Below are 27,739 nucleotides of genomic sequence, written 5' to 3' on the forward strand. Positions count from 1 at the left end.
TTATATATCTATCCACCTTGTCTACAAATATAGCGAATCAAATTTATTTTTCACCAAAGTTAAACAACAATGCACTACTTAGACGATGATGTTTTAGGGTTAATAGTAAAGAAACTAGCTGAGGATGATTCCTATCATCTTGGCCCCTTTATTCGCGCAGGAAAACGTGGAAGAGCCATCGCGTTCACCGAAGACGTGTTACGGTCTGCAGACATCTCTCGATTGGTTGACTCACCGACTGACGTATCCCCTAACACCCCTTACCGCCCATTCTTTGAGCGTTGTCTTGGAGCCTGTAATCCACGAGCTATTTATTTTGAAGCCATTAGAGTTGCCGTGAGTGAGCAAAGATTGTATTCAGCGATTACAATGCTTAACCGACTTGTCCCATGTGATAAACATGCTACTTTCGCATGTGCCATGTTTGAAGTTTGCGTCGGTCATCCACGAAGGGCTAAAAAACTCCTCACATATGTATTCACTCTACACGTCCCTTATGTGGCTAATGAAATGAAGCTGTTAGCGCATGACGTTATACGTCACGTATGGGAGCTCGCTCGGGGGCCGTTTCAAGATCCGTGGGGTAGCCTTTGGTCCTTCCCCATCACTCTACAAGAAGAACCTATATCGGAGTGTGTAGATGACCATTACGATGGCACAAATACACCAGACTGCGAGTATTGCATTCTACAATGCACGGCTCTGCGCATAAGATATTTACTTTAGTTTAGTTATTTTAATTGCAAGTAATTGTTTAATTTTTGTAATAAATTTAAGGTAGAAAGTAAGTGAACATCACTTCACATACTTATTGTAACAAGTAGCTACTAAGAACTTAACTAGTTGTAACAATGTAATTACTAGTTTAATTCTTGTAGTTGGTAAACATCACTTCACAAACTTACTGTAATATTACTGCTGTTCAACTACACACTAAACCCTGCAACTACTAATTGTCTTACCATTAACTATTTCTCAACAACAATTATCCATCGAATTCAATATATAGTTTCATAAAATTGCGAAGAAAGTTCACCCTACACAAACCTTATAACCTTCCCAAAAAATGCCAGATTTACCAGATCATATTTTCGAAATCATTGTCAAGAAAGTTGCTGAGTCTGACTGCATCTACCTTGGACTGATTATTCTGGCAGAGACCCGTGGTAGAGACATTGTGTTTAGCGCAGAAGTACTCAGATCGGCATACCTATGGACATTGCATGACACACCATCTCGGATATACCTTGGTGGAGTATATCGGCCTTTATTCCTGCGCTGCTTAGCGTCGAGAAATCCACAGGACATATTGGTCGAAGCGATAAGGTTCGTGTCAACAGAGAAGAAGATCTATACCGCCATCAGGATGCTAAATAAGCTCGTTCCATCAGACGTCTATGGCACTTACAGCTGTGCCATTTTGCAAATGTGCGTGGGTCGCCCTAACAGAGGGAAAAAACTTCTAAAGATGGTTTTCAGGTACCACTATCCTCATGATTCTCGTGAAATTCGTGAAGTCGCCGAAGATATAGTATCCTTATTCTGGTCATTTTGCCCACGTAATAAACATACATACAAAAAAAAACCCTAGTCTCATTCATGAAGACACCTCTGCGTCGTGCGAAGTGTATCACGAGAATTTGCATTATATTGTTAAATGTGAAAAATGTTACCTTAGATGTTCGGCAGAACGCATAGCAAAAATGCTTTAGTATCGATGTGCTATGGTCGCATGTCGCTTGTTTTTAAAATTCTAATACTTCAATATATTTTCCCATTGTTGTGGTTATTTCAAAAATAAATATGAAGTTTAAATACAGCCTTATGTCTAACAGCCTTATGTCCAAAAAGGGTTTACAATCCCGTATACCAATGTTGGTGTACGTTTACGATCCTGTATACCAATGTTGGTGTACGTTTACGATCCCGTATTCATCATTCTTTAAAAATGTGTAATGTTATTTTATTTTCAACCAGTTTTATGTTTCCAATCTATATCTGATCCCGTTTACGTAAGTAGGTGTACGTCTATAGGTATACGGTATTAGGTATATGTAAGTCGGTGTACGACTACAGGTATACGTAAGTAGGTGTACGTCTACATGTCTATAGGTATACAGTAATAGGTGTACATAAATAATTACAGTGAATAGGTGTACATAATTAATTGCTGTCCTAGATGAAATGATATCCTGGCAACTTTCATTTTGATTTTGGGAAAGGCTAAATTCTCCATATATAAAAAAATTTTAAACAGCTTTATGATTAATTACTACATTTACGAACATAAGTACTATAAATATCATAAAATCAACTACTAATTCTCCGTCGATTATGTTTATACAAAAGTAAGAGTTGCAACTAAAAAACGAAAGTAAACATGCAATTTCAAAAACATCAGTTGTAGTTCGGAACACTAAGACAACATAAATAATTAAAGAGACACGAATGCAACAAAATACAAAGATTACGGCTTTTACCAATCGAGCATGAACGGCCAGCTTGGAACGACGTTCCTAATGAAGCGGAAGAACCTTTGGGTCTCTTGGGCCCAGAAACAGGTTGTGCACTTTGGCTGCTTAAAATCTTCTGCAAACCACTGGAGCCAGTAATTGATAACCCCGCACTGACAGGTGTACAGCGCAAGGAATCTCGGATGAAAGGCAGCCGCTTTCTCAGTGAAATCCACTGGAAAATCGAAATTCCATCCGTGTGGAACGTCGGCCAGCAACAACCGGCTCATCCTCCTCCGATTTTGCACCGTGAGCCTGCCCAAATACTCCTCTGCACGGACGAAGTCTTCCGGCACAGCTCTGAGCCACATCCCGTACACAAAAAGGGCTCGGTCGTAGCCTCCCTCCGCAGCAGCCCTTATCAATTCCACGCCTTCACCATCGTGGAAGAAAAAGTAGGCTTGCATCCCACTTTGGGAAATAACCCCTGGATTACCCGCGTCATAGAATCTCCTCATCATCGTTGGATAATGTGGAACCGCCGCTTGTTCATGCATAATTTCGGCGGGATCAATCGCTCGATAGAAACCCCTGCTTGTGCCGATACGGTTGAAACGAGAACAAACAGCACGGAGGCGGGCTATTTCCCTTATAGTTGGGTTTGTAGCGGCCAAAATTTGTTCCAGCAATTCATCAGGGAGTGAGAGAAGATAGGAAAAATCACCATCACCACCTCTGTTTCTCCTTGGAACCATCGTTTATTTCGATGAAAAGAGAAAAGATAAGAAAATGGATTGAGGAAGAGGAGAAAGGATTGAAAATGGAATGAAAGAGAAAGTTATGATGGTTCTAAGTAGGCATTTACGGTGAAGGGATTGAATTTAAAGAGGTAGTGCGGTTTTAATAGAGCCGAATAGCTGTCTTTGAAGAGAGACGTTGAAAAGAGACGAAAATGTGTCTTTTCGTTTACCGGCAAAATTAAATTACCACAGTAAATACAGAGAATTACCAAATCAAAACAAATTTCACCATTAAACTTTTTTGATGAATGATTTAATTTAATTTTTAATATACCACAATACATTTATGATTTCTGCGACAATACTATTACTATTTATGATATTATCAAAATTTCATTAACAACCCAGCCCTTTTTTTAATTGTTGGAAACTATATTTCTTGTCATCATTACAGAAGTTTTCTCAACATCACGTTAACCGAGATATAGAGTACAGATTGAGTCCACATAGACGAAATCATGATTTTTTAAAAAAATATGCGTTCAGAAATAGGTAAGGTGAGACTTTAAATAAATAATGTCGTTTGTATATCCATCTTCTCCGAAAATTCCCACAAAAGAGATAATGTCGTTTGTATACTCAAAATATATAATATGTGATAAATGTAACATTCAGGTGTACAAATTTAGGTGTACATATTGAGTCCAGATTGAGGTGTTCATTTTTTTTTCTTGTTATTAGGCGTACACAGAGAGGTAAACTGAGACTTTAAAGATATAAGAGAATGCTTCTCGAAAAACTGCCACTAACACCCACCGAAATTAATTAAAGTCAACACAATTAAAGTATACATAGATAGAAAGCAAAAAAAAGTACACCTACATACATACATACATAGTAGGCCTAAATAAAAGATTAAATCATAAAGTACGAAATATGGAATCTAATCGATTACATAAACTAAAAAAAAATATTCGCGGATGCTAATCAATTCGATGAATTCTGAAATAACAGCAACGCCGAGGTGTACACAACGCAGGTGTACACACCGAGGTGTACACACCGAGGTGTACACACCGAGGTGTACACACCGAAACTGGTTGACTTTCACCAATTAGTCACCATTTTTCCATTGACGGCCTAGACCACACTGCATACCAAACAAATACGAAGAACTTTTGCGTTTCCTGTGCCCAGAAACACGACGTGCACATGCTTGGCCCCTTTAACAATTCGTCATGCCAATCAAGTTGAGCGTTGGCAACACCACAGCGACAAGACCAAAGTGTGGCAAACTGAGCATTAGTCTCAAATCTCCTCTTCGAGAACTCTTCAGGCAAATTATTCACATAACCACGCTCACCTCCACCAATAATTTTCCGAATTATTCTCCTCATTGCCCCGCTGCCTAGTTTTGAAAGATACTCTAAACCCACGGGGTCTTCGACCACTACTTTCATGTACATGCCATACATGTAAATACATGTTTCGTATCCCATATCTGCAGATTCCTTGATGAGTTTTAAGCCACATTTGTCTCCACGGCAGAAGTAGTCTTGCATCCCCTTCATGAACAGCAAACCTGGATTGCGTGCGTTATACATCCTCCTCAACAAGTTGGGAAATTCCCAAAATGCGATAAAAGGCATATCGAAATCTTCGGGAATAGGTATCTCCAATTCCACGGGATCAACCGATGCTAGAAAATTTTTGGTTAAAGTGCAGGCCTGGAACCGTTTGCAAACTTGCTACAGTGTGAAAATTTGTTGGACGGAGTTATAACTGTATGCGAGAACCTTCTCCAATAGTTCGTCGGGAAGCACCATCAGAGGGGATTGACAATCACGGATATCCGCATCACATCGCCCTCTCTTTGGTGCCATAGTTAATTTGTGAGGTTGAATTGTGATGAAAACGGTTGTTTATGAAGATGGAATAACTGCGGTTTAGGATTTGTGAGGATAACAGTTGTTTATGTTGCATATATATAATAATAAAAAAATCCCACTAAATGAGCGTATACGTTAAATGCGGTTACCGTTAAGATTGTAAATGAGTTTGTAAAATTAGTGGATAAAACAAAAATTTCCTTGTTGTACACCCATTTGAAAATGGATATTGGTGTACAGATACATATTAAGCCGGGAACAAAGTATTCACACACCAATTAATAAATACTAAAATAAAGTAAATTATAAAAAAAAAATTTCTTGATGTACTCCCATTTGATGCATATTGGTGTACAACTCAACGCATATTGGTGTACGGATACGAAATTATTCCAGGAACTACGAATTGACACACCAATTAATAGATAGTAAAATAAACAAAATTATAAGCATATAAATTATGAAATAAACCCACATCCTAAACATTATCAAACTTATAATCCAACAAATAAAACTTTCATAAATTGTCAAGTTCAACATTAAACTTCACCATTCGTCCTAAGCGTTGGCAACAGCCGGATTCCCGACAAACTCTTCGTATGAGTCCATGGCGTATTTCTCCCTTAACCTGTCAACGTCATCGTCCGTTATCAAACCCATATCCTCCACTCCAAGCCCTGCAGCATGCATCTCTAAGAATTTAGCCGCACATGGCCCACAGTCACCGGATCTTTTGTTCTGATATCCCCCCAAACGACTCCATGTGTAAGGGGTGGTGCGTAGGCCTTCCGTTAATTTGCTATCCAAATAACGCTTCAATATAAAAGGCATACTTTGACACACGGGCGCCATATACTGCTCCACAGCCGCTTCATCATTATGACTGATGAATGAGTCCAAAATCTTTATGTTTCCCATTTTACAGTCAATTACAAGGCCCACCCAATGCTCAGACCCCCAGTTCATCGGGACGTATACAACGTCCACAAACCGTAGAAACATTTGCCTCTGCCGCTGATTAGCTCACTTTGCAGGTTTTCCCAATACAATGCCCTGAATGGTTTTCCTCCCAGTAGTTGCCGATGATGGATATGAACAAGGTGTCTACAAATGCTACCCTGTCTTTCAAGTATATTTCACCTCTACGTCTCCAAAGCATGGCTATTATGACTTGCATGTGCTGACGAATAACAAAACATAAATAACATATATTACAGATAATTAAAGATTGAGTAAGTACTAACTATATACTTACCATCGTGTTAACCCACTCAGTAGGCTTCGCAATTTGTAGGAAGAATTGATTGTTGACAGTATGACGAGTGACAATGCAAAAGTCGCTGTAATGAGATCAATTAATAATTGATAACAATGAAAGTTTAAGGATAAATTGCTTTCAATACGATATAACTTACATGTTTCTTTCACGCGATAATAACTCCTGGAATGCCTTGAAGTGGTCTTGTTCCACTGTTTCGAGTGGTTTGTACGCAGCTTTCGATCTGGATACAAATAGAGCTTTCACCTTTGAATCTGCGGTGTAAATATCTCGAATCTTGTCCGACCGTACGCGTGCGCGTTTTCCTCTACCTCTTCCGCCTCTTCCTGTTCCTCTACCTCTTTCTCCTCTTCCTGTTCCTCCACTTTTTCTCTTTACATCAGACGATCCCTCAACTTCTTATGGGGGTTTTGGAGTACAAGGGGTCTTTCTGCGAAGCATCACTTGCATCCTCAGGCGCAGTATGGTAATCTTTCCCCGCATTTGAGTCGTCCTCATTAGCCACAGCCTACACACCACCGTAACAATAGAGCGTATAACATATCAATCGTATACCTAGCGTATACCTAAACACTACTGTATACACATGCATATCATATGAACAACTTTAATGTCTGACCTGTGCATCCTACACATCTGTCTGCGCTTCATTTTTCTTATATGCGTAGCTCAATGGGTGAGGAGTCTGAGGTTTGTAGACTACTAAGGTGCCTGACACCAAATTTGTTCTACCACCATCCACCTGAATAAGTCATAAAAAACATAGCACAATACACACACGTTATGAAACTTAATAGAGTCAGCTGCTGACTAAACAATTAGCTCACCTCGTTGAGGCCAGAAGGTGGATCTTCATTCGGATTGACAAAGTAAGAAGGTGGACGAGTTGTTCCTGAATTGGCTTGTTCAGGTTCAGGGGTCTTCGTCGGAGCTTCTGGAGTCTTCAAGTACGCATGGTCCCTGGGAGAATAATGGTCGCCGCCGTAGTAAATAGAGGTCCCTTCTTCATCATCTCTTTCTTTCTCGTGTACACCATCTTCGGGGTGTACACCATCTTCGGGGTGTACACCATCATCATGGCGTACACTAGACTGTGCACCATCATAACCTCCTTCTTCACCTCCATCTTCGGCTTCGTCTTCATCCGGTTTTTGACCATCTTTTTTTGGATTCTGTCCTTCGTCATCCTGTTCCCCATCTTCTTTTGACTGGTGTACATCGTCATCTTCTTCGTCCTGTTGGTATACGCCCAATCTCTTGTCCAACTTTGTCTTAATCTTACGAAGGAGCAAATTATTCTGACTTACTATCCATCTTTTAAGATCTTTAATTTGTCCACTTTCAGGGGTTTCATCTTCCGATATATTAGAAGAGTTCTTGCCCCTGCCTCTCTTCCTCTGCATCTGATGTTTTTCAGTTTGATGAGTTTTCAGTTTCTTCTTCGGTCGGGTGGATGGCTCAGGTTCCTGTTCATTGGTAACCTCGTCCTCTGCATCACTAATATCCACGATAGGTGTCGGTGCCACTGCAAAATCCGAAGGTGTGATTTTGTACCCCTCGGCCATGAGTTCCTGCATGAATGCAACTTCGGCATCCTCTACCTCATCTCCCCAACGCAATTCATTCTGTTGGTCATTGTCACCATCATCCACTACCATCTGTTTGACAGACAACTAAGACAAAAAAAAAACAATTGCAAAATTACCAACCAAAATGACAGAGCACTTATCTTTTAAGACAAGTACTACAAAATAAGACTACAAATAGTACTAAATATAATACTACAAGAAATTTACCAGAGGGTCGGATTCCACGGCAAGTATGTCTCAAGATGCAATAGTGTAATAACGTTTTGACAGCCTTCGGGATCTTCAACGAATGTCTTCAAGTTATCAGGTTGAGGAATTTTGGAAACCAACATTGGTATAGATTGGAGGGCCATGAGTTGTAGTGATAGAGGGAATCCATAGCATGCACTGGTTTTCTGTTTAAGTTGACGGTGCAATCGTGTTACAGGATTCTCCCTTTTCTCGGCATCCGTGATTGCCTTTGAAGCTTGAAAACGAGATACTGTTTTGTTAAAGGATACCCTCCCCCATGGATACAGCATGAACCTATCCAAGTCAGTCAACATCTCAACGTATTTGTCGGTGAGGGCCAGATTTTTGCTATTGCAAAACAGAACACCGTCGACAAGAACGATTAGGGCCAATGGAAGCCGTTTCCATCGGGGTAGATCCAGGTTCTTTAGCATTCAAGCACATCAAACACGTTCATAGCCTTCGCTCTTCCGAACAGGTCTTTCCAGATTCCTGTCTTTCCGACATCTTCTTCTTCTTCTGTGCTATCAGGTTCGGGATTGCAATTCAATCCAGTGATTTCCTTAAACTCCCGTATCGAATATCTCAGAGGCTGTCCACCAAAGAGGAACCAAATCTCGTGTTTCTTCGTGGTCACAAGTTGTCGTGATAGAAGGGCATGGACTAGTTTGGCGCTGTTGCAACATCTTGCAACAGGTAGATGGAATAACTTCCCAAACTGGGAATGAAGTAGCTTCTCAAGATCATCAGTACCCTTTAACGCCTCGACAAGGAGGCCAATGACATTGGCCTTTGAATATATGTTCAACCGAGCACCAACGGGGTAGCAACTATCGCCGAGGACCCTTTTTGGTAGTTTTTCCGAAATATTGTTTGAAGATTCTCCATCTTCCATGCCTGTATTCGAAGGTTCTCCGTCTTCCATTCCTGTATTTGAACCAAAACAACAATTCCGAAATGCAGGAAAGATATAATAGTCTGGATAAACAGTTAAATGCAAACCAGGGGAAAAGTTTGAGGGAAAGGAGTTCGAAGGAGTTCGAAAGAGAGAACAGAGATCTGGAAAAACTACCCTATTCGTATGCTCTCCTATATAAACTTCTGTAACTGTTTCTAGATGATATAAGAGTAATCCAACCGTTTGAATTCAATATATAGACATAAGTACTAGAGTTCATAACCGCTAATAAATATATCAGGCCAGTCAGGCGCCCCGTTTCAATCTTAATTTGAGTTACAAACCGCCAGTACAGTTAAGACAAGGTCGAAGTTCATAAATGTAACTTACTTTTAGAATTCTGAGCAGGTCATTCTAGAAGAAGAGGAGCGAATTGTACTTTGGATCTACACCGCCGGCGTGGATTGAGACGACTCGCGTGAATGGGATGTTCAACCCGGTCACTCCATCGCCGTGGCATGGGCGGTATGGGCGAGTGGTCCGTCGGAGCTGTCTTCGAGTTACTACGGAGCACTCGCCTCGACACCGGAGGCACGGTGTTGTTGCGCCTTAACGATTTTTTTACTTTCCGCGCCATTACAACGGTCAATCGGATGACTAATCGGAGATGGATTGCCGGAGATGCTAGATGGACTACGTCCAGATGTGGATCCCAAATTTAATTTTTCATTTAAATATTGGGGTGTCGATAAATTATTCATTTGGTTTTACTTCGGTTTATGATATTGGACTTCGATTTATAATTTTGTGTAATCGGTTTACCAAATCGGATTTAATCAAAAAATTTTAGTTATTTTACTTCGATAATGGCAATTTGAAAATAAAAATTGCCTTAGGGCCCTTGTGGGAAGACAAACAGTAAAAACAGCCCTATCCTTCCATGGTTTTCAAAACATCCTATTCCTCTAATTTAAAACTTAAAAACTACATTCAGCAATTTTCTCGTCATTTTAAACCATAACAACCATTTACATTATCTTATTTTATATTTAAAAATATTATCCTATACTACTATGTTTATATATTTGCATAATTCACAAATTTAATATATATGCATAATGTAAAGTATAATAATATTACAACTATATTTTGAGGCATGTTATCATTGTCATAGATGCATTTTTAGTTATATAATGATATTACAAATATTTATTAATATATTATGTATGTATTTTAATAATGTATTGCGTTAAACAAATCACAAAAATATTTGACAAAAAAATCAAAGCTAATTAATCATAACTATCATATAATCTATACTTATATCTAATTAATTTTTTAAATATATTATTTTCTGAAATAAATCTATATATAAAAAAAAAGATAAATCTCACTCCGTGCAAGGCGCGGATTACTACCTAGTCCTAAAATATAATTAACATGTTGTTTATTTTACTTAATGTTGAAATTTCATTGAACACCATCTCTATACTTTCAACAGCATTTTACGTTTAAATGTTTTCAAATGTATTGTGGTACTATCTTTAATTTTATAATAACTACCAAAGATTAACTATAATTTTTTTTATAAATTTTGTACTACTAAACATGCATATTTTTATTTGAATAATCAAATCTACAAGTAACAATCTTCTATTGAGTTTACGATATGTAAGATTAATAATTTTACTATTAAATTCATGCATGTAATTTAATAAGCAATTCGCTAATATTTTTAAATATAATATTATTTTTATTTAAAAAAATCTAAGAAAAATATGAACAAAAATCTAAGATCAATTAATAAAATATTATTATTTTATATTATTAATTTATAGAAATTTATATTATTAATTTATAGAAGTGCAATAGATTGTTCGGAATTGGTGAAAATGATGTCGATACTAGAGAGATGGCTAGCGTTTGACTTATACTTGGAGAAGATTGTGAAATGGGAAGACTTTCACGTTTTTCAATTTTACACGTTTCACGTACGAAGGATACGAAAATGGACAATTTAGCACAAAATGCATAGATCTATCCTCAAGATGTAAACTCGGTATCTTCGGTTTGGACAGATTAGATTTATTATTTTACAAAGACACATTAAAAAAAAAAACCTTTGTGTCATGTGTGATTTACAATTGTGTCATGCCGAGGTGTCAAATTCAGAGAGATTCTCAGAATTATATTAAAAATGGTCTCTAATTGCTAGAATAATTACAATTGTGCCATTTTAAACCATAACAACCATTTACATTATCTTATTTTATATTTAAAAATATTATCCTATACTACTATGTTTATATATTTGCAAAATTCGCAAATTTAATATATATGCATAATGTAAAGTATAATGATATTACAAATGATAGAAGACCATCCTAGGATTGTCACACACTTGGTTCGGTGGAGGTTGATAGATCCTTGGATCCATTCCGGTTCGGTGGAAGAGATGCTAAGGCGTGAGCGAGAGCTCGAAAATCCTTAGGCCCAATTCCAAAGAAGAGGTTGGAAACGAGGGGATGGACGAAACGATCAAGGGGGTTGCGATACCGGATGTTAGGGTGTGAGACGAGTCCCGAAATTCTCTAAGCCCCAAATATGACTACAACTCTCTTTCTCACTTTGGAATCGAAGGCTGCGTCAAGCAGGATGAAACTACTTGATAAACCGAAGATCGAGCAATGGCTAACCACCAAAATATTGACAAAGTTCTTAGAGAACAAAAGAGAAAACTCAAAGAGAAAATTTTATAAAACGATAAGTCATGTGGTTCTGAATACATCGATTCCTTTATATAGAGGCTAAAAGGAAGACCATAGGTCATTACAGAAATTAAAGGACATTAAATGAAACTAAATGAGACTAGATGAGTTGAATAACGATTGGATTTCCGGATGACCCTTCGCGTCCTCTCGCTAGACCTTTGAGCTCCTTGACCGTTATACTTTGGCCGCGAATCGAACTATGGTCGTGAGATGGGCGTGCATTAACCTCGTTAAAACCCCATTCGGAAAACCCAGTGGGACAAAACCGAATGTAAGGAAAAAGAGTATTAACACAACACTCCAACCAGGTCAGTTCGGACCAGAATACATGAGCACGGTCATGACTTTGTGAACGGGTGTTAGATCGTCAGCTCGGCCTTGGGTCTTTAGCTCGGTAAGAACTTGTTGGATTTCTCCCGTGAGCTTCTTGGTACGCGACCTGGTCATCGGTCCAGTTGGCATGGCCAGGACGTCGTTCTGGTTGGCTCCTCGGTCTTGTACCCCGTCCTGAACCTCGTCTTCGTTTAGCTCGGCCACTTGGTCTTGTGTTCCGGGCTGAACCTCGACTTGTTCCTCATCCTGAGCTCCTATCGGTTCCATGATTCTATCATCCCCCCGTCTTGAAAAGGACTTGTCCTTAAGTCGGCTTCATCTGCGTGAAAAGGAATGATATCAGCAATGTTGAAACTTGAACTGACTGAGTACTTACCTCGGAGATCGATCTTGTAGGAGTTATCGTTAATCCGCTCTAGGATAGTGAATGGTCCGTCCACTCTTGGCTTTAACTTAGACTCCCTTTCTTCCGGAAACCTTTCTTTCCTTAGGTAGATCCACACTTGGTCTCCGGGCTCGAACATCTTTTTGGTTTTTCCTTTGTTGGCGTACTTCTGAAATTGCTCCGTTTTTCTTTCGATGTTTTGCCTTGCCTTTTCATGCATCTTCTTCACCAGATCGGCTTTCTTTTTCCCGTCCATGTTCTCACGCTCAGTCATTGGTAAAGGGGTTAGATCCAAAGGTGTAAGAGGATTAAAACCCTAAACTAACTGAAATGGTGAAAACAAAGTTGTAGAATGAACAGCTCGGTTATAAGCGAACTCAACATGAGGCAAACATTCCTCCCAAGTCCTAAGGTTCTTTTTAATGACCGATCTCAAAAGAGCTGAGAACTCCGAAATGTCCCATCAAGCCTCCTCCGTGTGCTTCCCTGACAATCAAGTCACGCATAGAAGTGTTAGGTATACACAGTTTATGCTCATAAAACAAGTAACCATCACTCTGGTAGTATTTGCCATAGGCAAACTTAGAACTGGCGCGGTAAACTTCTTGGAAATCCGGGTCGGTTGCATAGGCTTCCTTGATCATCTCAAATCCAAGTATCTTGGCATCAAGCGTCGAGATTAGGGCATAACGTCGGGATAGTGCGTCCGCCAAAACATTCTCCTTTCCTTGCTTGTACTGAATCACATAAGAGAAGGTCTCGATGAACTCGACCCATCTCGCATGTCGCTTGTTCAGCTTCTGTTGTCCTTTGAGATGCTTTAAGGACTGGTGATCGGTATGGATGACGAACTCTTTGGGCCACAAATAGTGTTGCCAAGTCTGGAGAGCTCGGACCAAAGCATAAAGCTCTTTGTCGTAGGTCGGGTAGTTAAGCGTTGCTCCTCCAAGTTTTTCGCTAAAATAAGCGATAGGTCGCTTCTCCTGCATGAGCACGGCTCCAATTCCCACTCCGGATGCATCACACTCGATCTCAAAGGTCTTGAGAAAATCGGGCAGAGAGAGTAAAGGTGCGTGTGTAAGCTGGTGCTTGAGGGTATTGAACGTTTCTTCCTGAGCTCGTTCCCATTTGAATCCTACGTCCTTCTTGATGACCTCGGTGAGAGGGGCTGCGATCGTGCTGAAGTCTCGGACGAACCGCCGATAGAACCCGGCCAGACCATGAAAGCTGCGAACTTCTCCAACCGTCTTGGGACTTGGCCAGTCTCGGATAGCCTTGATCTTTTCCTCGTCCACCTGTATACCCTGTGAACTGACAACAAAGCCTAGGAACACCACGTTATCCGTACAAAAAGAGCATTTCTTAAAATTTCCGAACAAACGTTCCTTCCTAAGGACTTCTAATACTTGTTTTAGGTGGTTCACATGTTCCTCTAGACTCTTACTGTAAATCAGGATGTCATCAAAATAGACTACTACAAAGACGCCTATAAACGACCTAAGCACATGGTTCATTAATCGCATAAAGGTACTAGATGCGTTAGTTAGGCCGAATGGCATGACCAACCATTCATACAAACCATCCTTGGTTTTGAACGCGGTCTTCCACTCATCTCCTTCCTTCATTCGGATCTGATGGTAACCACTCTTTAAATCTATCTTTGTGAACACACTTGACCCATATAGTTCATCTAGCATGTCATCAAGACGTGGGATTGGGTGGCGATACTTTACCGTGATGTTGTTGATAGCTCGGAAATCAACACACATTCGCCAAGTTCCATCCTTCTTAGGCACTAAGAGCACGGGCACGGCACAAGGACTTAGACTCTCGCGGATGTAGCCCTTGGCCATCAGTTCGTCGACCTGACGTTGGAGTTCCTTGGTCTCAGTCGGATTGGTGCGGTACGCAGGTCGGTTAGGTAAGGACGCTCCAGGGACGAGGTCAATCTGGTGTTCAATACCTCGGATCGGTGGTAGTCCGCCTGGATTGTCTTCGGGAAATACATCCGCATAGTCCTGCAAAACCCAAGAAATCCTGCTCGGAAGTTTCGGCTCGGAGTTTGACGTGCTAGCCAAAGCGGATTTGAACATAAGCAAGATGAAAGGTTGCCTCTCAAGCACAGCCTGTTTTATCTCTCTCGGCCTCACAAAAAGAGTCTCTCTTCTCACGGGTTGAGTGTTTAAGGCTTTTTGTGGTGGCTCACTCAGTGTTTCACTCTCATTTTTAGTGGAGGTGTTTAGGGGGTCGCTCATGGTAGCTTTGCCTTTGTTACTACTTTCCAATTGGATTTGATCCAGATATACCTCGTGTGGGGATAAAGGCGCCAGCACGACCTTCCGTCCTTGGTGTTCAAACGAATGTTTATTGGTGAACCCGTCATGGACTGCTTTCCGATCGAACTGCCACGGCCGTCCTAACAGGATGTGTCCGGCCTCCATGGGTAGAACATCGCATAACACCTCGTCTTCATATCGCCCAATCTTGAATGGGACGGTGACTTGCTTGGTAACCTTGAGTTGCTTTTGGTTGTTAAGCCATCTGAGGTTGTACGGATGCGGATGTTTGATGGTTTGCATCCCGAGCTTCTCCACCATGCTCTGGCTCGCCACATTTGTGCAACTCCCTCCATCTATGACCATGCTGCAGGTCTTCCCCATGACTATACATCTTGTGTGGAAAAGATTTTCCCTTTGATCCTCTTCTCGGACCGGCTCTTGTGACACTAGCACTCGCCGTGCTACCAGTAGCTCTCCTCCAGCCGCATACTCCTCCTCGGGCTCCTCATTATATTTTGGCTCGGATTCGTTTTCTGCCTCGGACACGACCTCTCCGGTGTCTAAAAGAATCATAGCTCTCTGGTTTGGGCATTTATTCGCATAGTGACCCTTGCCTCGGCATTTGAAGCATTCGATATCTCGAGTCCGGGCTGAGTTGACCTCGGCTTTGCCTTTGAGGTCGGTGCTTTGACCGGGCTTGGCTTCGAACTTTGGCCGTGTCGGGTAGACCACCTTGTCGTCTCGGTAGGTCGGTCGCGAGCTAGTTCCAGCAGTGAACCGATTTGTTCCCTTGCGTCTGAGTTGTTGCTCCAAGAGGATTGCCTTATGTAACATCTCGTACATGTCTTGGTATTCTTGTAGTTCTATTCGGTCTTGGAGATCTCGGTTTAGACCGCTCAAGAATCTTGCCATCGTTGCGTCCTCCGGTTCAAAGACATCAGCTTTGATCATAAGCCTCTCCATCTCCTGGTGATAGTCTTCCACAGACTTGGTTCCTTGAGTAAGACGTCTGAGTTTGGTGTGTAACTCACGTTGGTAATGCGCGGGCACGAACCGTTGCCTCATCAAGGCGGCCATTCCTAGGTTTCAACAGGTCGTTCTCCGTTTCTTCTTCTACTGATCACAATCTGATCCCACCAATCGATCGCGTATCCGTTGAACTCTGATGCAGCTAGGTTTATCTTCTTCCTCTCCGGAAGTTCTTGACATCCAAAGATGATGTCAACCTTCTTTTCCCATTCCAGGAATGCGTCCCGATCGCTCTTGCCGTAGAACGCTGGAATCCGGAGCTTCATTCCTCCGAGGTCATTGTCGTTTCGGCCTCTAGCCGGTTCGGCTTTGTAACGCTGTTGTGGCCGTCCTCCCTCATATCAGTCGTTTGGGTTTCTCGCAGGCATGGCGTGTCCTCGGTCTCGGATTCCTCCAGCTCGGCCACGGAACATTCGGTTGCCTTGCGGTCTCACTCGGCTACTACCAGAGGAATGGTTATCTTTGTAGAAAGGGTTGTCGACCTCAGGTTCCTGGTTCCGATCTCGGCGGATGTGCATAGGTTCCTCACGGTTTTGATCGTTTACTTCCGCTGGCCTCGGCTGACCTTCAAGCCGTTCCATACGTTGGCTCATGCGCTCCATCATCTCGGTGATTTGATTAAGCTTAGCCTCCATCTCCTTAGGGGTGATCCAGCGAACGTGATTACCGTCTCGGAACGTGTAGAATTCACAGTCGTCCAAAGAGAAATCGGATGACATACAAGTACCTCGCAAAAATTAAACAAACACGTTAGTAATCAAATTCCTCACAAGTGTTTCCCTCTTTGTTCACTCACTCTCTTAATGACCTCACAACACACTAGAGTTTCTCTCCGGTTCTAAGCAAACTAAATCGACAAATCGACTTAAGCCTCAATCGAATCGGTGAATCAAGCAAGTTGGACGTTTTAAGAGACAAGAGAATAGATAGAAAGAGAAGAATTCAGATCGTTTTTTTTTTTTTTTCGAATTTCCTCTTTTTTTTTTTACGATTTACACAAGAAAAGATGAGAAAAGATTGAATTCTAAAATAAAAGAAAGATAGTACCGATTCACAAGTGCGTGGCTCTGATACCACTTGATAGAAGACCGTCCTAGGATTGTCACACACTTGGTTCGGTGGAGGTTGATAGATCCTTGGATCCAGTCCGGTTCGGTGGAAGAGATGCTAAGGCGTGAGCGAGAGCTAGAAAATCCTTAGGCCCAATTCCAAAGAAGAGGTTGGAAACGAGGGGATGGACGAAACGATCAAGGGGGTTGCGATACCGGATGTTAGGGTGTGAGACGAGTCCCGAAATTCCCTAAGCCCCAAATATGACTACAACTCTCTTTCTCACTTTGGAATCGAAGGCTACGTCAAGCAGGATGAAACTACTTGATAAACCGAAGATCGATCAATGGTTAACCACCAAAATATCGACAAAGTTCTTAGAGAACAAAAGAGAAAACTCAAAGAGAAATTTTTATAAAAAGATAAGTCATGTGGTTCTGAATACATCGATGCCTTTATATAGAGGCTAAAAGGAAGACCATAGGTCATTACAGAAATTAAAGGACATTAAATGAAACTAAATGAGACTAGATGCGTTGAATAACGATTGGATTTCCGGATGACCCTTCGCGTCCTCTCGCTAGACCTTTGAGCTCCTTGACCGTTATACTTTGGCCGCGAATCAAACTATGGTCGTGAGATGGGCGTGCATTAACCTTGTTAAAACCCCATTCGGAAAACCCAGTGGGACAAAACCGAATGTAAAGAAAAAGAGTATTAACACAACACCCCCAACCAGGTCAGTTCGGACCAGAATACATGAGCACGGTCATGACTTTGTGAACGGGTGTTAGATCGTCAGCTCGGCCTTGGGTCTTTAGCTCGGTAAGAACTTGTTGGATTGCTCCCGTGAGCTTCTTGGTACGCGACCTGGTCATCGGTCCAGTTGGCATGGCCAGGACGTCGTTCTGGTTGGCTCCTCGGTCTTGTACCCCGTCCTGAACCTCGTCTTCGTTTAGCTCGGCCATTTGGTCTTGTGTTCCGGGCTGAACCTCGACTTGTTCCTCATCCTTAGCTCCTATCGGTTCCATGATTCTATCAACAAATATATTTTGAGGCATGTTATCATTGTCATATATGCATTTTTAGTTATGTAATGATATTACAAATATTTATTAATATATTATGTATGTATTTTAATAATATAATTTCTATGCGTTAAACAAATCACAAGAATATTTGACAAAAAAAATCAAAGCTAATTAATCATAACTATCATATAATTTATACTTATATCTAATTAATTTTTTAAATATAATATTTTCTGAAATAAATCTATATAAAAAAAAAGATAAATCTCACTCCGCGCGGATTACTACCTAATACTAAAATATGACTAACATGTTGTTTATTTTACTTAATGTTAAAATTTCATTGAACACCATCTCTATACTTTCAATAGCATTTTACGCTTAAATGTTTTCAAATGTATTGTAGTATTATCTTCAATTTTATAATAACTACCAAAGATTAACTATAATTTTTTATAAATTTTGTACTACTAAATATGTATATTTTTATTTGAATAATCAAATTTACAAGTAACAATCTTTTATTGTGTTTACTATATGTAAGATTAATAATTTTAATTTTAAATTTATGCATGTAATTTAATAAGCAGATTCGTTAATATTTTTAAATATAACATCATTTTTATTAAAAAAAAGAAGAATATGAACAAAAATCTAAGATCAATTAATAAAATATTATTATTTTATATTATTATTCTATAGAAATTTGTATTATTAATTTATAGAAGTGCAATATATTGTTCGGAATTGGTGAAAATGATGTCGATACTAGAGAGATGGTTAGCATTTGACTTATACTTGGAGAATATTGTGAAATGTGAGACTTTCATTTTTTTTTTTAATTTTACACGTTTCACGTATGAAGGATACAAAAATGGACAATTTAGCACAAAATATATAGATCTATTCTCAAGATGTAAACTCGGTATCTTCGGTTTGGACTACCAAACCAAGCCGTTTTAAGTATCTCAAAAACTCGAATCTGGATAAAAATCTCTAATAAAAATCAGATTTCGCTTTTGGTTTATTTCGGTTTAGTATTTTGTTTTTTTCGGCCTCGGTTTTGTAGTTTTTTTTTCTCAATTGATGAGTGTAGGGAAAGAAATTTGTGAGAAAAACACACAGAAAATTACAAAAAGTAGAAATAAAGTGGCTGTTCGATAATCCCTTATGATGCAAGAAAAGAAGCTCTTTTTAATTCGCAAACTAACTCATTAAAGGGCTTTGTTCCATTATCTCGTTTTGGGGATTTTCAATCGGATCTCTTAACATTCTCGAAAAAAAATGATCGATTTCAGTCGAGTCCAGAAGGAGCTCCAAGATTGCGAGAAAGACAAGGATGCTTCGGGTATCCGGGTCAGCCCGAAATCCGATAACCTTACCCGACTCACCGGAACCATCCCTGGTCCAATCGGTACTCCTTACGAAGGCGGCACTTTTCAGATCGATATCACGATTCCAGGTCCGAAAACGAAAATTTTCGTCTATACGCTTTTGATTAGTGATAAAAGTTTGGGGATTTCACTTGTTTTTGCTTCAATTGAGTTAGGGGGTTTCGAAATTTCGTGTGCGGAAAGTGAAATCCTTCTCGAATTTTGCTATTGTGGTGAATGGGTTTATGAGTTCATATTCTAGGGTTTATGGGTCTTATGATTCGTATTGTGTGATTTCCATCAATCAATCTTTTTATTAGTTTATCATTTCCTCAAAAATTGCAGAAGGGTATCCATTTGAGCCTCCAAAGATGCAATTTTCAACCAAAGTTTGGTAAGAAGATGACTCTGGTTCTTATATCAATCTCTCGCAAAATATGTATCTGTATGTATGTTTGATAAGTGAAGGAACTTAAACCTATAGTATTACAGTTTCTGCATCTATTATAGAGATTGTATCATTACTATGCATAACTCTTTAGTCTCAGTTTTTGCTGTCTCATATACATTATAATCTCATATTATCTGTGGCCAGAAGTTTGGTCTTTGGTAGAGTTGTTTTAAGGTTCTCTTCAACTTTCTCTTTACATACATTTTACCATTACTAATTCGGCTTGTGTTAAGGTATATCAATTCTCTATTGACTCGTAAGATATTTAGACAATGAATTATGTGGTAATAAATGCTCTATCTTCGTTGATTCGTCTTAATTAAAACCCGAAGGCACCCGAACATAAGTAGCCAAAGCGGGGCAATATGCTTGGATGTCCTGAAAGACCAGTGGAGTCCAGCTCTTACTTTGAAGACAGCTCTTGTTTCGATCCAGGCATTACTCTCTACACCAGAGCCCAAAGACCCTCAAGATGCTGTTGTAGCTGAACAGGTTCGAGTACATTACCTTAATCATCTTCGGTTCTTTCCCTTTTAATAAGTCACTTTGAACCAATTCTGATCTCTCTGATGTTTACAGTACATCAAGAACTATCAAGTGTTTGTATCAACAGCTCGTTACTGGACCGAAACATTCGCCAAGAACTCTTCGCTAGAGGAAAAAGTGAGTTGTTGATATGACTATCTATATCTAATGGTTTGAGTAAAAATGCAGTGTCTGGTTTGTGTATTAAAAGGTTTGTATCGGATTTGATTTTGTCACAGGTCAAGAGACTCGTGGAGATGGGTTTTGGAGATGCTCAGGTTAGGAGCGCAATTGAATCAAGTGGTGGAGATGAGAATCTGGCATTGGAAAAGCTCTGTTCTGGTTAGATTCTATCAAAACAGGCCTCATTGGCGCTAGATATGATATTAATTTGGGCTGTTAACTTAATGTTGTGAGATTTTGCTCTTGTCTGATGATAAAGAGTGAAACTTCTATGAAATTTTTTACTAAATGCAATCTATAAAACAGATTATATCTAGTGGATCAGTGAGCATGGAGTGTGTCAGGTTTATTCATGATGATTAATCAAATGTCTTCTGAATTCTGATTGATAGAATTGGTTGTTTTTCGTGATAGAACCGGTGTATTTCTAATAGCTAACCGGGTTTATGTTCAATTCAAATAAACCAAACTGATCTGAAACCAAACTGCAATAACCAATCTAAAATTTGAACCGTGTACCACAATTGATTAACTTTTTGTTATCTGAACTGAAACCGGACTGAATAAAGCGAAAGAAAAATACACAATTCATTCTAAACTTCTTAACTAATGTATCAGTATTTGATATAAGATTAAATTCAAAGCAAAACCATAATGTTATCAAACCATCCATTCAAGATAAACCATCCGAACCAAATTAAAGTTCATTATAAACCATAATGTTATCAAACCATCCAAATCCAACTAACATTCAGATTTAACACTTCTAGTTTTTTTGGTTAGTGAAAACTGAAACCAAGTGTGAATCAGTCGAAGGCAGAGAGAGAGGTTGAACCATTAAAGGCATTGCATTTAGTGAACAAGAAAGCCAAACGTATAATTTGGTTTGAAACTCAACTACCAATAAATTCCATTGTTGACCCATCCATTTACATCCTTCTGCCTTTTCAAATTTTCCCATTATTTTATTAATATAATTTACTCAAATTAATAAATTTATTATATTAAAACAGAATCACGTTAGTGTTTATTTTCAAATACTTCCAAAGTTTTTTTTAAAAATATTTATTTATATATATAAATTTAATTTCAAAAATTAGATATTAATTTAAATAACTAAAAAAAAATAAATATAGATTATATCTATAGTCTATACATATTAATTTAAATAGACTTCCTTAAATATAAATTAAATTTAATTTAAAATTTGAAATTTAAATAAGATTTTCAGAATAACATATTTAATTAACAAATATTTTATTATATTTTTTTAATCATATTCTATCAGATTAAAATTTCACATATTAAAAATAGATAAATATTAATATTATATAATAATTTGATGGGATAAATTAAGTTTTTTTTATAATTATAGTCTTATGCAGATTAGGTTATCAAAGCATGCAAGATATTAGGGGAAAATTATTTCAAAATTAGTAAATTTTTTACTAAATGCAATCTATAAATATTTAAAGTAATATAAATGGGCGGGTTAAATTATGGTTTCATAATCATAGTCTTTTTCGGATTAATAAAATGAACGGATTAAAAATATATTTTTATAATAACGATTACTTTTTGATTAATAAAATAATCAGGTTAAAATTATGTTTTTATGATCATGATAGTCATAATAATACTGAAAAAAATATATATATATCTAAACACAATTTTTTATATTACTTATTAAAAATTATATTTATAAAGAATACATAAATTAAATTACAAATTTTGATTAAAACAAAATTCTAAAATCTAGTACTGAATTAATTTTGAATCATTTGTATTTGAAGAACTCACCTAGTCTTGGCAAACACTCTCTTTCCTCGACAAAACGTGCATAAGCTTTCTCGTCGTCATGGCCTCATGGGTCTTTAGTTTTCTTACTTTTTATTCGTTTTGGTTTTGGTTTTTTTTTTTAACTTTTTATTTGGTTTGGCTCTTTGAGAACACTCGAATTTTAAATTAGGCTTCGGGGGAGACTAGTGTAACTCCATAGTCAAAACTCATAAAAGTTTATGACTTTTGTTTTGCATAAATCAATTTATAGTGGAGCATTCCTTGATATATAATGATTATGAAGTTGCTTTAATGTTTATTTCTCAATAAAATGATTTCGAATTTTATAATAGAATAATGATAATATTAATAATAATAATATTGTAAATAAGTGAAGTGGAGTATGCAGCAATGAGGAAAGAATCTAAGAGCGGCTTTAGGTTTAGACCAATATTTCGTCCATATTTATATTCAATTGTTGGTTGGTTCTTGCTGAAGTATATTCTATAAAAATCTTTAGGACTAAATTGAATGATTGTAAATTTGTACCAGATTCGAAACTACGATGCTCTGTCAAAGATATCTACGAACACTTGTGTAAGTGTTCGTAGATTTTTATATGAGATTTTTCTCAATTGAAACTTGTTGTTGTTCTAACTAAAGTGACATAAGATCAACTACATATTTTAATTTAGATTTTGAGAGATTTGCACAAGCTGCCATTTTATTTAAATCTTAGTTAAATTTATGTCATTCTAAAAAAAATCTGTAATTTAAAATTTTGTTGCTGAATTTACCCTGATTTTTTTTTATTTGATGCTTTAAAGTCAACGAATCATGAAACACTCGTCAATCGTTGTCAGCATTTGCAGCATCGACGAATGTTTAAGATTATCATTTCGATTTGTTGATATATTGCATCTGATACAAAAGGATTCAACTTGAATGAATACTAATCTAATCGAATCTATACTCTATAGACCAAAACAACAAACTTTTTATGGATTAACTTTCGTAATTCTTTAACCATGAAGACTTAATAAACATAGAAATTTATGTCCAAACCAATACCCTAGCGAATATTGTTGAGTTGGTTTCACTGAGTCATCGGTCTGTTTGACATCCCTAACCTCAATTCAAATAGATGGAAATATTACAACATAGACTTTTTTCGTAACAGTACTGATTTTCAAATTAATTTTATCGTTTACATGCGTCTCTGATGTCACACAAAAAATAATGACATAAAAGCATAAAAAGAATTTTGATAAAGAAAGAAACAACAAAGTCAAATCTATTTGAACAGAAAAAAAAAAGTAGAATAACTTTTTGGGGCTTTAATTTCTTACAGATGATAAAAAAGGCTTTTTTGTTTCCAACTTTATTCACCTTTAGGCAGGCCTTTCTATACAACAAATACGGAAATACCAAAATTCCATGGCAGCAAAAGTAGATTTAATCTTTAATTTATTTTTCACAACTCTCTTAAGCTATACATATAGAGAGATGTCCATTGTCAAATCTCAGATTAATCTAAAAAAAATCGTAAAATAGAACTACTCGTAAAGTATTAACAGAAAACCACCATTTTATTTCACTCTACTACGTGCCAAAGACTCGACTGAGTCCAAAACGTTGTCGTTTAGCGATTCACCATTTTCTCACTGTGTAATGTATCTTTCGAAGTGAGAAGACAAAAACACACAAAAAGCTGAAATCAATTCATCGGTTTACCGATCACGGAGATATGATAAGCTAAAGAAAAAGAAGAACTTTTTGCGATTCAAACGATTTTTTAGGCCAATGGGCTGCGTTTGCTGCAAAAATTCCGCCGGAGAGAAACGGAATCCCAATGAAACTGCTCCGGGAAACCTCCACCGCCGTGAATCTAAGGCGGAGGATTTGCCTTCTTCCTCCACCACCGTGTCTGTACCGGAGCTCGATACCGGAGAGAAGAAGAAGAATTCGGGTTTGGATTCGATTCAGATTCAAACGGCGAGAACGTGGCACACTGGCGATTTCTCGGCTGGCTCTTCTCGTCGGCCGTTTGGAATGAGCCTCCGTGCTCCGGAAGTTTGGCCACCGTGGCTAATTGCTGCTTGCGGCGAATCGATCAAAGACTTGACTCCTCGCCGAGCCACCACTTACGAGAAGCTCGAGAAGGTAACCAAAACACTAATCATCAAAGATTAGCATTAAATTAAGTAATCAAAACACTAATCATTAACAATAAATGATGAAATCTTTGAGGCAATATTAGAAAGTTTCGAGCTTTACATCCAATTAATTTCCTTTTTCTTGATTAGTTTATTTGCTTAATTATACTCTTTGTTGTTTTGTTCTTAATGAATGATGATTACACACTAATCATAAACAAGAAATGATGAAATCTTTGATGGTATAATTAGAAAGTTTCTAGCTTTACATCCAATTAATTTATTTTTTCTTGATTAGTTTATTTGCTTAATGATACATTTTTGTTTTGTTGTTAATGACAATCTTTAGAATTTTTTTTTTTTAGATTGGGCAAGGAACTTACAGCAATGTGTACAAGGCGAAAGATCTATTGACTGGAAAAATCGTAGCTTTGAAGAAAGTGAGGTTTGATAATTTGGAAGCAGAGAGTGTTAAGTTCATGGCAAGAGAGATTCTTGTGCTGCGACGGTTAAACCATCCTAATGTTATAAAGCTTGAAGGTTTAGTTGCTTCAAGGGTTTCGTGTAGCCTCTACCTTGTTTTTGAGTACATGGAGCATGATCTCTCTGGCCTTGCTGCAACTCAAGGTGTTAAATTTGATCTTCCTCAGGTGTGTGTTTTCGTTTTTTCGTTTCGTTTCTTACCACATACAATGCATTGTTTTACAGAAGATAAATGATTAATTACATGTATGAAGTTGGTGTGAAATGTTGATATGCTTCCAAGTATAAGTGGTAATTATGAATTTGATGTTTTTAGGTTTCTTTTCTGATGTCTTTTTATTTTATTTTGTCTTTAGGTCCACAGATCCTGTTTTGGTCACATATGGTCATGTTTGCGTCTTGCTTGGTTTTGTTTATATTGTGCCTTTGGTGAAGTTATAATGATTTGTCTGTGGACCCATTATGTTTCTGGTTTCTGGTTTCTGGTTTCTGGTGAATTTCAACGTCCTTTATGAATTGTCATTCATTGGATTTGGTTCTTTTATTATCTATGCATATTGATATTATTGCATAATCTTAAGTTGCAGAATTAAGAAACAGATTAGTCTGAAAAAGTTTATAAACAAAGATACCAACTTGTATATGAATATTATAAGCTTTAATGGTGGAGTTTTCTTTCTTTTTTGTTGTTGTTGTTTAGGTGAAGTGCTTTATGAAACAGCTACTATCTGGACTAGAGCATTGCCATAGCCGAGGAGTATTACATCGAGATATCAAAGGTTCTAATCTTTTGATAGATAACGATGGAACACTGAAGATTGCTGATTTTGGGTTAGCTACGTTTTATGACCCAAAGCAAAAGCAAACAATGACTAGTCGTGTTGTCACGCTCTGGTACCGACCTCCCGAGCTTCTTCTTGGAGCTACCAACTATGGAATCGGTGTTGATCTTTGGAGTGCTGGTTGTATTATGGCAGAGTTACTTGCTGGCAAGCCCGTTATGCCAGGAAGAACCGAGGTAAACAAGAACCGTGTTTAATCTTGTTCTTGTTAGTCTGCTTAGACATTCTTGTAGGGCCTTTTGTCTTAGTTTAATGCTTCTTGGTGAATTGATTTATCCTTTGGAAACCAACTACACGAATCTTGGAGTCTTGGACAATAAATGCAATGTACAACTGAATATTAATGAGGTTGTTTGTTTACCGTTTATTTCTTACCTAATTTGTTTTTTTTTGTTGGTAGGTCGAACAACTTCATAAGATATTTAAATTATGTGGCTCACCATCAGATTTGTACTGGAAGAAGTATAAATTGCCGAACGCGACTCTGTTTAAGCCGCAGCATCCGTACAAACGTTGTGTCTCTGAAGCCTTTAATGGGTTCACTCCATCCTCTGTGCATTTAGTCGAGACACTTTTGGCTATTGACCCTGATGATCGAGGAACTTCTACCTCAGCCTTGAATAGTGAAGTGAGTGATCTTCCATTATTTTAAATTACTTTGGTTGGGAAAAGAAGAAAAGCCGGTTAGTTTGTGAGTAGATGTTATGCTAGCAAAAACACTTCATGAGAAAAGCATTCTTTTATTTTGGTTTGTGTGTGCAGTTCTTTACGACTGAACCGTTGGCATGTGATCCATCAAGTTTACCAAAGTATCCGCCTTCCAAAGAACTGAATGTAAAGCTGAGGGACGAAGAGGCAAGAAGGTAACTAGTTTTTACATCTTCTTTTATCTGTTTTCTATATTCTCATGTTATTGATTAATTTGATTGTAATTGGTCTTGTCTTGTGGTTACATTTGTCATACTTCTAGGCAAAAGGGTCTTGCTGGAAAATCTAGTGGTGTTGAAGGAGCTAGAAGAATAAGGTTTCGTGGAGATCGCACTGGGCGTGCTATTCCAGCCCCAGAAGCTAATGCTGAGATTCAAGCAAACTTGGATGTGAGAAAATCTTGTTTTTTTTTATCTCATTCATCCTTATGCACACACACATAGACAAATATATATAATTAATATTTGTGTATGTAATTCTTTCTCACTGTAATGTTTTCCCTTGCTACTGTGTTTTGCAGAGATGGAGAGTTGTACCACAAACACATGGAAAGAGCAAGAGTGAGAAGTTCCCGCCTCCTCACCAGGACGGTGCAGTTGGGTACCCAGTGGAAGATCAGTCAAAGAAAAGCTCACTATTTGGTGCAAAGCCTGAGACTTCTTTTGGCTCATCAAGATCACTCAAGGTCGGGGAAGGGACATCAATGAGAAAGATTTCAAACAAAAACGGGGCTCTTGCTTCTTCTTCTAGAAAGTACATATGGGGGCTTAAACCTCCTCCAGCGCTTGGGCTATCGATGGACTTACTTTTCAAGAGCAGATCAGAAGTTTTTGGGGTCCGCAGATAATAGGATACAGGAAATGAGTTGAGAATTGTATTAGTTCATCAAAATAAAGATATTTGTTTCCAATTTTAATTTCTGAAAGGTTGGTTGAAGTTCATATTCTTTGTAGTAGAATAGAAAGAGAGATAGAGCAGAAATGGAAATGTGGTTTTTGACTCTTATGTAAAAACACAGTTCATGTAGTTCTAGAATCCTACTTTAAAAATTGTATAGTTGTTGAGATGGGTTTTTGAGGCTTCAAAGATTGGATATTCAAACATTTTGACTATTGCTTTCTTCCACTTTGTCTTCATGCATCTGCAAAAGAAAAAATCAATTTGGTTTTCTTTTAAAAACCAAACAAGAAGCCATTATTATGTCAATAAGACAAAACTCTTAATTGATTTCAAACTTTTGGAAACTCATCTTTGTCCATGATATAGTGCAAGGCTTTTCATC

The 27,739-nt window shown here is 38.1% G+C and overlaps 2 protein-coding genes across 2 annotated transcripts; both read left to right on the forward strand.

The window, feature by feature from the left end:
- The first annotated feature begins 19,074 nt into the window (after nucleotides 1-19,074).
- LOC18018053 (ubiquitin-conjugating enzyme E2 27) lies at nucleotides 19,075-20,857 on the forward strand. The gene is made up of 5 exons (XM_006401990.2): nucleotides 19,075-19,419; nucleotides 19,676-19,724; nucleotides 20,114-20,273; nucleotides 20,361-20,444; nucleotides 20,546-20,857. The coding sequence occupies exons 1-5, from the start codon at nucleotides 19,242-19,244 to the stop codon at nucleotides 20,651-20,653; spliced, it is 579 nt and encodes a 192-aa protein (XP_006402053.1). The 5' UTR covers nucleotides 19,075-19,241; the 3' UTR covers nucleotides 20,654-20,857.
- Nucleotides 20,858-23,980: 3,123 nt separating this feature from the next.
- On the forward strand, nucleotides 23,981-27,531 carry LOC18018054 (probable serine/threonine-protein kinase At1g54610). The gene is made up of 7 exons (XM_006401991.2): nucleotides 23,981-24,431; nucleotides 24,790-25,074; nucleotides 25,608-25,925; nucleotides 26,150-26,377; nucleotides 26,512-26,612; nucleotides 26,720-26,846; nucleotides 26,978-27,531. The coding sequence occupies exons 1-7, from the start codon at nucleotides 24,072-24,074 to the stop codon at nucleotides 27,302-27,304; spliced, it is 1,746 nt and encodes a 581-aa protein (XP_006402054.1). The 5' UTR covers nucleotides 23,981-24,071; the 3' UTR covers nucleotides 27,305-27,531.
- The last annotated feature ends 208 nt before the right edge of the window (nucleotides 27,532-27,739 follow it).

The sequence above is a fragment of the Eutrema salsugineum genome, unplaced genomic scaffold (genome assembly GCF_000478725.1).
Source record: "Eutrema salsugineum unplaced genomic scaffold, Eutsalg1_0 scaffold_2, whole genome shotgun sequence".
NCBI classification, from domain to species: Eukaryota; Viridiplantae; Streptophyta; class Magnoliopsida; order Brassicales; family Brassicaceae; genus Eutrema; species Eutrema salsugineum.